Source organism: Leuresthes tenuis, unplaced genomic scaffold (genome assembly GCF_036924035.1).
Source record: "Leuresthes tenuis unplaced genomic scaffold, fLeuTen1.0.hap1 SCAF_23, whole genome shotgun sequence".
Classification (NCBI taxonomy): Eukaryota; Metazoa; Chordata; class Actinopteri; order Atheriniformes; family Atherinopsidae; genus Leuresthes; species Leuresthes tenuis.
The window spans coordinates 863,578-873,967 of NW_027325377.1; the positions used below are offsets into that span (position 1 = coordinate 863,578).

At 43.8% G+C, this 10,390-nt stretch overlaps 1 protein-coding gene across 1 annotated transcript in view; it reads left to right on the forward strand.

Moving 5' to 3' along the window:
- The window catches only part of kcnd2 (potassium voltage-gated channel, Shal-related subfamily, member 2), a 142,651-nt gene extending 132,563 nt beyond the window's left edge, over positions 1-10,088 (forward strand). Inside the window, exon 5 of the mRNA XM_072377576.1 lies at positions 9,296-10,088. Coding sequence (XP_072233677.1) covers positions 9,296-9,482 — 187 coding nt within the window. The 3' untranslated portion in view covers positions 9,483-10,088. The remainder of the gene's footprint in view (positions 1-9,295) is intronic.
- Positions 10,089-10,390: the final 302 nt, after the last annotated feature.

A 10,390-nucleotide genomic window follows, 5' to 3' on the forward strand; every position in this document is an offset into this window, starting at 1 on the left:
TCAAGTTTAAAGAGGCTTAAAGTATGTTTCAGAGCACTCAGAGGAGGTTTCAGAGGTCCCGAAGGAGGTGTTGGGGCCTTTTAAACTCCTTTAAGACTTCAGGGAGTCCTCACAGATGTTCTAAATACTGCCAGAGGGCTGCAAGGGGGATCGTAGCAGCTCCCAGGAGAAGGTTTTAGAGGTTTTAGGACAGTTATGTCAAGATAATATGATCAGGTTGCAGAGTCCTTAAAGTGAATCTTAAGGTTAATGTTTCTTGAAGCAGTCATTTGGCATATTTTTGTGGTCTTGAGGAGGTTTTGAGGAATACTGGAAAGTTTTCAAAGTCCTTTTTAGAGTTTTTTAGAGTTTGTACATCCTTTCAGGAGGTTATGCACTCATTAAGGAGGTTTGAGGCCAACAAACCTTAAAACTAGGTCAAGTTTAAAGAGGCTTAAAGTATGTTTCACAGCATTCGGAGGAGGTTTTGGACCTTGTGGAGGCACCAAAGATCTCTCAGGATGTTTTTTAAAGGTAATACGAAGGTTATAGATGGGTTGCAGAAGCCCATAAGCTCACAGAAGGGTTTTGGATGCCATAAAGATGTCATTTGGCATATTTTTGTGGTCTTGAGGAGGTTTTGAGGAATACTGGAAAGTTTTCAAAGTCCTTTTTAGAGTTTTTTAGAGTTTGTACATCCTTTCAGGAGGTTATGCACTCATTAAGGAGGTTTGAGGCCAACAAACCTTAAAACTATGTCAAGTTTAAAGAGGCTTAAAATGTGTTTCAGAGCATCCGGAGGAGGTTTCAGAGGTCCCGAAGGAGGTGTTGGGGCCTTTTAAACTCCTTTAAGACTTCAGGGAGTCCTCACAGATGTTCTAAATACTGCCAGAGGGCTGCAAGGGGGATCGTAGCAGCTCCCAGGAGAAGGTTTTAGAGGTTTTAGGACAGTGATGTCAAGATAATATGATCAGGTTGGGTAATGTTAAGGGTAATGTTTCTTGAAGCAGTTGCACAGATCCTTTAGAAGGTACCAGGATGTCCTCCTGATTGAGGTTTTCAGACATCCTTGAACAGGCTGCCGCCATCTTTTAAGAGGTATTAGATCACAGGAGTCCAAGAGAAGAAATTATCCCTAAGAGAGGGTTTCTGAGGTCCTGTTAAAGGTAAGTTAGAGCAGTTTAAGTTATCCATCAGCATCGTGTTGGTTACCTTCAGTTTAATTTATCTGCTGCTCTCATGTTGGAGACATAAAGCTCAACAGCTGCTTATGAATATCATTTAAATGGTCTTTTCCCTGAAGAAGTGGGGCAGATACATCCTGCTTCGCGCTGAAGAATGAACAGTGTGGCTGCCACAGACTCCCTGTATAAACACATGCCACCACAGGTCATGTGACAGTGTATTCCCATGCAGAGTCAGACAGCAGGAATCCAGAGTATGTCCAGCTGTGCGGGGCTGGGGGAGGTCTGGGAACTTTCCCCTGACAGCTGGGACACCAGCTCCTGTCCGGTTTGGCTTCAGTGGTACCAGACCCATCGGTCCGATGGTTTCAGATGAGGACCCACGGCACCGTGAAGGCAGCTTCAGAGTTATAGTGCAGACCAGAGAGAAACTAATTCAATTCAATTCAGTTTTATTTATAAAGCGCCAGGTTACAACAAATGTCATCTCAAGGCACTTAAATAATATGGTCCAATTCAAGCCAATTGGAATTCAATTCATTGTAATCATAATCCAATTCATTCATATGGAGTCAATTCAAAAATAATATCCGAGCTAAGGAAACCAACAGATTGCACCGAAACTTGTCTTCAGTCCAATCTCCCGTCCTGAGCCTGAGGGACTGTGGAAAGGAACGACTCCCTTTAACAGGAAGAAACCTCTGGCAGAACCAGAACCAGGAAGAAACCTCTGGCAGAACCAGAACCAGGAAGAAACCTCTGGCAGAACCAGGAAGAAACCTCTGGCAGAACCAGAACCAGGAAGAAACCTCTGGCAGAACCAGAACCAGGAAGAAACCTCTGGCAGAACCAGGAAGAGACCTCTGGCAGAACCAGAACCAGGAAGAAACCTCTGGCAGAACCAGAACCAGGAAGAAACCTCTGGCAGAACCAGGAAGAGACCTCTGGCAGAACCAGAACCAGGAAGAAACCTCTGAAAGAACCAGAACCAGGAAGAAACCTCTGAAAGAACCAGAACCAGGAAGGAACCTCTGGCAGAACCAGACTCAGGAAGAAACCTCTGGCAGAACCAGAACCAGGAAGGAACCTCTGGCAGAACCAGAACCAGGAAGAAACCTCTGAAAGAACCAGAACCAGGAAGAAACCTCTGGCAGAACCAGGAAGAAACCTCTGGCAGAACCAGAACCAGGAAGAAACCTCTGGCAGAACCAGAACCAGGAAGGAACCTCTGGCAGAACCAGGAAGAAACCTCTGGTAGAACCAGAACCAGGAAGAAACCTCTGGCAGAACCAGAACCAGGAAGAAACCTCTGGCAGAACCAGAACCAGGAAGAAACCTCTGGCAGAACCAGACTCAGGAAGAAACCTCTGACAGAACCAGGAAGAAACCTCTGGCAGAACCAGAACCAGGAAGGGTGTCCATCCGCCTGGACCAGCTGGGGTTTGAGAAGACAGAAAAGAGGGAAAAGAGGGGGGAAAAACACCATAACACCATTCAAAGGATACCTGCTGGAACAGGGAAACACAAGTTAATGACCACAATAATGTCACATGTACATAAAATCATTTGAGAAATTAAACAGGGGGAAAAAGAGAGCAAAGTGAGGAAAGGTGTGACAGATGAGGTCCCCCAGCAGGCTGGGCCTATAGCAGCAGAACTATGGGATGTTTCAGGCTCACCTGATGAACTCACTGGACAGTTTCTGCTCTTCAGTCGGTTCCTTTTTGACGTATTAATGACGATTGGATCATCAAAAGTGCCAATTCTTCTTCAGTTGGAGGGAAAAGTGGGAAGTACACACTATAATTTCATAACTGGATCATCCCTGCAGGTGGTCATATATCCTGTTTATAAAACCAAATTAAAAGTGTAGAAAAACTGCTATTTTTGCCTCATGCTGGGATTAAAACTCTGTTGATTTATGCCGGTGCACCAAACTCAATTTGAGCTTTGCATCGATGTCATAAATCCAGATGAAGGAATGAATATCTGCAGCTTAACATGCAGTGTTCATATCACACAGAGGCCTGTAACTCTATTAGATGCACACCTGAGGTCCATACATCACACTAAAATACTCAGAGTGCTGCATAATGTAAAGGCTTGAGATAGAGAGCGCTTTGAAGTGTCCGTGACACGCTGCAGCGGGCGGTTTGCACCTCTTCCTCCACTGTCTCTAACCTCTGAGAATCTGTTGACTTTTTGAAGGATCTTTAAGCATCTGCCTTACAGCTCATATAATCCATGCTGCTAACTTTAAAGTCTGTATTTAGGTTTAACAGAAGTGCAAAATGAGGATTTCAGAACCAGGGGTCCCGTTAACCGAATATTCTTTTAACCGAAAAATAAATCACCATTAAAGGGGAGCTCCGGTGTTTTTAAACCTTATTTCTGGCATGAAATACGTTCATCTGCTCACTGAGAACAGTTTGGTGAAAGTCGGCGTCCTTCAGAAGATATTTAGATAACTGGAGATCCATATAACGGAGTGAACGGGGCTTAGAGGATGCAGCCTCTAAATAAGGCATTATCTGTCTTTATTTCACCAATACTTTAAGAAGAATGAATGAATGAACGTGTGCTATAGCTCTGTTAGCTCATAGCTGCTGTTAGCTCATAGCTGCTGTTAGCTCATAGCTGCTGTTAACTCATAGCTCTGTTAGCTCATAGCTGCTGTTAGCTCATAGCTGCTGTTAGCTCATAGCTGCTGTTAGCTCATAGCTACTGTTAGCTCATAGCTGCTGTTAGCTCATAGCTGCTGTTAGCTCATAGCTCTGTTAGCTCATAGCTCTGTTAGCTCAGAGCTGCTGTTAGCTCATAGCTGCTGTTAGCTCATAGCTCTGTTAGCTCATAGCTGCTGTTAGCTCATAGCTGCTTTTAGCTCATAGCTCTGTTAGCTCATAGCTGCTGTTAGCTCATAGCTGCTGTTAGCTCATACCTGCTGTTAGCTCATAGCTGCTGTTAGCTCATAGCTCTGTTAGCTCATAGCTGCTGTTAGCTCATAGCTGCTGTTAGCTCATACCTACTGTTAGCTCAAAGCTGCTGTTAGCTCATAGCTCTGTTAGCTCATAGCTGCTGTTAGCTCATAGCTCTGTTAGCTCATAGCTGCTGTTAGCTCATAGCTGCTGTTAGCTCATAGCTCTGTTAGCTCATAGCTGCTGTTAGCTCAGAGCTGCTGTTAGCTCATAGCTCTGTTAGCTCATAGCTGCTGTTAGCTCAAAGCTGCTGTTAGCTCATAGCTCTGTTAGCTCATAGCTGCTGTTAGCTCATAGCTCTGTTAGCTCATAGCTGCTGTTAGCTCATAGCTGCTGTTAGCTCATAGCTCTGTTAGCTCATAGCTGCTGTTAGCTCATAGCTGCTGTTAGCTCATAGCTCTGTTAGCTCATAGCTGCTGTTAGCTCATAGCAGCTGTTAGCTCATAGCTCTGTTAGCTCATAGCTGCTGTTAGCTCATAGCTGCTGTTAGCTCATACCTGCTGTTAGCTCATAGCTGCTGTTAGCTCATAGCTGCTGTTATGTGGCTACTTGCAGCTATAGGAGAGCTAACGGAGGGATTTCTACACAGGCACTCTACTGGGACCACTTCATCCACACGCCCCCCTGCAGCACAGTTTATTCACTCCGTTTACTCTAATCCATGCTGCTAACTTTAAAGTCTTTCTTTAGGTTTAACAGAAGTGTGAAATGAGGATTTCAGAAGTCTCTGTTAGCACAAAATCAGGAATGAAGTGGTCCCAGTAGAGTTCCTGTGTACAAAACCATACAAAACCAGGGGTCCCGTTAACCGAATATTCTTTTAACCGAAAAATAAATCACCATTAAAGGGGAGCTCCGGTATTTTTAAACCTTATTTCTAGCATGAAACCCATTCATCTGCTCACAGAGAACAGTTTGGTGAAAGTCGGCGTCCTTCAGAAGATATTTAGATAACTGGAGATCCATATAACGGAGTGAACGGGGCTTAGAGGATGCAGCCTCTAAATAAGGCATTATCTGTCTTTATTTCACCAATATTTTAAGAAGAATGAATGAATGAACGTGTGCTATAGCTCTGTTAGCTCATAGCTGCTGTTAGCTCATAGCTGCTGTTAGCTCATAGCTGCTGTTAGCTCATAGCTACTGTTAGCTCATAGCTGCTGTTAGCTCATAGCTCTGTTAGCTCAGAGCTGCTGTTAGCTCATAGCTGCTGTTAGCTCATAGCTCTGTTAGCTCATAGCTGCTGTTAGCTCATAGCTGCTGTTAGCTCATAGCTCTGTTAGCTCATAGCTGCTGTTAGCTCAAAGCTGCTGTTAGCTCATAGCTCTGTTAGCTCATAGCTGCTGTTAGCTCATAGCTCTGTTAGCTCATAGCTGCTGTTAGCTCATAGCTGCTGTTAGCTCATAGCTGCTGTTAGCTCATACCTGCTGTTAGCTCAAAGCTGCTGTTAGCTCATAGCTCTGTTAGCTCATAGCTGCTGTTAGCTCATAGCTCTGTTAGCTCATAGCTGCTGTTAGCTCATAGCTGCTGTTAGCTCATAGCTCTGTTAGCTCATAGCTGCTGTTAGCTCAGAGCTGCTGTTAGCTCATAGCTGCTGTTAGCTCATAGCTCTGTTAGCTCATAGCTGCTGTTAGCTCAAAGCTGCTGTTAGCTCATAGCTCTGTTAGCTCATAGCTGCTGTTAGCTCATAGCTCTGTTAGCTCATAGCTGCTGTTAGCTCATAGCTGCTGTTAGCTCATAGCTCTGTTAGCTCATAGCTGCTGTTAGCTCATAGCTGCTGTTAGCTCATAGCTCTGTTAGCTCATAGCTGCTGTTAGCTCATAGCTCTGTTAGCTCATAGCTCTGTTAGCTCATAGCTGCTGTTAGCTCATAGCTGCTGTTAGCTCATACCTGCTGTTAACTCATAGCTGCTGTTAGCTCATAGCTGCTGTTATGTGGCTACTTGCAGCTATAGGAGAGCTAACGGAGGGATTTCTACACAGGCACTCTACTGGGACCACTTCATCCACACGCCCCCCTGCAGCACAGTTTATTCACTCCGTTTACTCTAATCCATGCTGCTAACTTTAAAGTCTTTCTTTAGGTTTAACAGAAGTGTGAAATGAGGATTTCAGAAGTCTCTGTTAGCACAAAATCAGGAATGAAGTGGTCCCAGTAGAGTTCCTGTGTACAAAACCATACAAAACCAGGGGTCCCGTTAACCGAATATTCTTTTAACCGAAAAATAAATCACCATTAAAGGGGAGCTCCGGTATTTTTAAACCTTATTTCTGGCATGAAATACGTTTATCTACTCACTGAGAACAGTTTGGTGAAAGTCCTTCTGAAGATATTTAGATAACTGGAGATCCATATAACGGAGTGAACGGGGCTTAGAGGATGCAGCCTCTAAATAAGGCATTATCTGTCTTTATTTCACCAATACTTTAAGAAGAATGAATGAATGAACGTGTGCTATAGCTCTGTTAGCTCATAGCTGCTGTTAGCTCATAGCTGCTGTTAGCTCATAGCTGCTGTTAACTCATAGCTCTGTTAGCTCATAGCTGCTGTTAGCTCATAGCTGCTGTTAGCTCATAGCTCTGTTAGCTCAGAGCTCTGTTAGCTCATAGCTCTGTTAGCTCAGAGCTCTGTTAGCTCATAGCTGCTGTTAGCTCATAGCTGCTGTTAGCTCATAGCTCTGTTAGCTCATAGCTGCTGTTATGTGGCTACTTGCAGCTATAGGAGAGCTAACGGAGGGATTTCTACACAGGCACTCTACTGGGACCACTTCATCCACACGCCCCCCTGCAGCACAGTTTATTCACTCCGTTTACTCTAATCCATGCTGCTAACTTTAAAGTCTTTATTTAGGTTTAACAGAAGTGTTGAAATGAGGATTTCAGAAGTCTCTGTTATCACAAAATCAGGAATGAAGTGGTCCCAGTAGAGTGCCTGTGTAGAAATCCCTCCGTTAGCTCTCCTATAGCTGCAAGTAGCCACATTATTCGAGATGGAGGTTCAGCTCCTGTCTCAGGTGTTCAGGAGGGTCCTGAATGCTGAATGTTAAAAGTCTGAACTTTAAAGTCTTTATTTAGGTTTAACAGAAGTGCAAAATGAGGATTTCAGAAGTCTCTGTTATCACAAAACCAGGGGTCCCGTTAACCGAATATTCTTTTAACCGAAAAATAAATCACCATTAAAGGGGAACTCTGGTGTTTTTAAACCTTATTTCTAGCATGAAACCCGTTCATCTACTCACTGAGAACAGTTTGGTGAAAGTCGGCGTCCTTCTGAAGATATTTAGATAACTGGAGATCCATATAACGGAGAGAACGGGGCTTAGAGGATGCAGCCTCTAAATAAGGCATTATCTGTCTTTATTTCACCAATACTTTAAGAAGAATGAATGAATGAACGTGTGCTATAGCTCTGTTAGCTCATAGCTGCTGTTAGCTCATAGCTGCTGTTAGCTCATAGCTCTGTTAGCTCATAGCTCTGTTAGCTCATAGCTGCTGTTAGCTCATAGCTCTGTTAGCTCATAGCTGCTGTTAGCTCATAGCTCTGTTAGCTCATAGCTCTGTTAGCTCATAGCTGCTGTTAGCTCATAGCTGCTGTTAGCTCATAGCTCTGTTAGCTCATAGCTGCTGTTAGCTCATAGCTCTGTTAGCTCATAGCTCTGTTAGCTCATAGCTGCTGTTAGCTCATAGCTCTGTTAGCTCATAGCTCTGTTAGCTCATAGCTGCTGTTAGCTCATAGCTGCTGTTAGCTCATAGCTCTGTTAGCTCATAGCTCTGTTAGCTCATAACTATGTTAGCTCATAGCTGCTGTTAGGTCATAGCTCTGTTAGCTCATAGCTCTGTTAGCTCATAGCTGCTGTTAGGTCATAGCTCTGTTAGCTCATAGCTCTGTTAGCTCATAGCTGCTGTTAGCTCATAGCTGCTGTTAGCTCATAGCTCTGTTAGCTCATAGCTGCTGTTAGCTCATAGCTCTGTTAGCTCATAGCTGCTGTTAGCTCATAGCTGCTGTTAGCTCATAGCTCTGTTAGCTCATAGCTGCTGTTAGCTCATAGCTCTGTTAGCTCATAGCTGCTGTTATGTGGCTACTTGCAACTATAGGAGAGCTAACGGAGGGATTTCTACACAGGCACTCTACTGGGACCACTTCATCCACAAAATCTGATAAATATCCTGCCAAGTTGCACAAAACTATCAGCTTCTCATCTGTCGCTGAATCAGTGACTATCAGCTATTCCTAAAGTAAGCTCAGCTTTGGTGAAACATCGCCAATATCAGCTGAAACAAAACCCAGAGGAATGACGCAATGGTGAAGTTCAGAGTTCATGGAGCCATATGATAACCATATTATGTGAGAGAGCAATCATGACATCATTCGGACTCATCAACAGGAAAAAGGTGTGAGTTTGTGGCTGAAAAGGGAGCTGTGATGGGCTCCTGCCTGTCTCAGGTGTTCAGGAGGGTCTAAATAAGGCATTATCTGTCTTTATTTCACCAATACTTTAAGAAGAATGAATGAATGAACGTGTGCTATAGCTCTGTTAGCTGATAGCTGCTGTTAGCTCATAGCTCTGTTAGCTCATAGCTGCTGTTAGCTCATAGCTCTGTTAGCTCATAGCTGCTGTTAGCTCATAGCTGCTGTTAGCTCATAGCTCTGTTAGCTCATAGCTCTGTTAGCTCATAGCTGCTGTTAGCTCATAGCTGCTGTTATGTGGCTACTTGCAGCTATAGGAGAGCTAACGGAGGGATTTCTACACAGGCACTCTACTGGGACCACTTCATCCACACGCCCCCCTGCAGCACAGTTTATTCACTCCGTTTACTCTAATCCATGCTGCTAACTTTAAAGTCTTTATTTAGGTTTAACAGAAGTGTTGAAATGAGGATTTCAGAAGTCTCTGTTAGCACAAAATCAGGAATGAAGTGGTCCCAGTAGAGTGCCTGTGTAGAAATCCCTCCGTTAGCTCTCCTATAGCTGCAAGTAGCCACATTATTTGAGACTGAGATGGAGGTTCAGCTCCTGTCTCAGGTGTTCAGGAGGGTCCTGAATGCTGAATGTTTCTGTTTGCATTCAAGTGTTTCCAACTCAAATCCAGATTCTGAAATCTCTGAACCCCATAAACACCGAGTGAGTCGCTCACACTGTTCTTGTCTCTTTCTTTAGTCGCTCCAGTCGCTCCAGTCTCAATGCCAAATTTGAGGAGACCCTGCCTCTGAACTGCGACCAGCCCTATCTCACGGCCGCCATGATCAGCATGCCCACGCCCCCGGGAACCACACCGGAGGGCGACGAATCAACCAGCTCCACCGACTACTCTCAGGCCAACATCGTCCGGGTGTCCGCACTCTAGAGCTGGTCACATCTCCCCCACTGAGCTGGAGGAGGGAGGGTTTTCATGAAGGAAATGATCCATTCTCACACTGACTGAGGACTGGATCCTGATCTTTTTCTGCGTTTTCTTTTGGGAAGGATTTTTGGGTTTTTTTGTTTGTTTTTGTTTAAATTTGAGGACTTCTGAAACTTCCTGCTTTATTTCAAGGGGAAGAGAAGATAGATAATTTAGTTCAGCACAAAGAAGCAGAAGCAAACTATGATTTATAGATATTTAACGAGTTGGTTTGGTTTAGCAGATAAGAACAACTTCAACCTAAAAAAGACTCCAGATTAATTAGGCTAATCTCAAAATTAAACCATTTCTCGAATGATAAATTATAAACAACCAGGCCCTGATCAAAAGTACAATTTAAATATATAAATAGCATATCTTAAAGGAACGTTCTGCTCATTTCATGTACACTTTTGCATGATTAAGACCTAAAAGAGGTTTATTCTCGAGCCTTACTTGTTTTCTCACCATTAGCACCAACTTGCATGGGACCCAATCACAATGCAGCCCTCTAATGTGAGTCATCCAACATGGATAAAGCCATCAGAGAGGCACTGAACTATCAGCATTTATGTATTCAACACTGGCAAGTGCAAAGAACCACAGTTGGAAAGCCATGTTAGGTTAGCTAGCTTACTAAATCACATGCAAGTGAAAGAAATGAAAGAATAGCAAAGGCTAAAGCAATCAGTAAAAGTACAAAGCAAACCAGACTACAGTCCATGTTGGGCCCTGAGTTTTGGCTCACAGTGATTACCTTTACCTGGACATAGAAAACGAGGAAAGCTTGAAGCTAACTTGAAGCAAACTTGAAGGTAACTTGAAGCTAACTTGAAGCTAACTTGAAGCTAACTTGAAGCTAACTTCGAGAA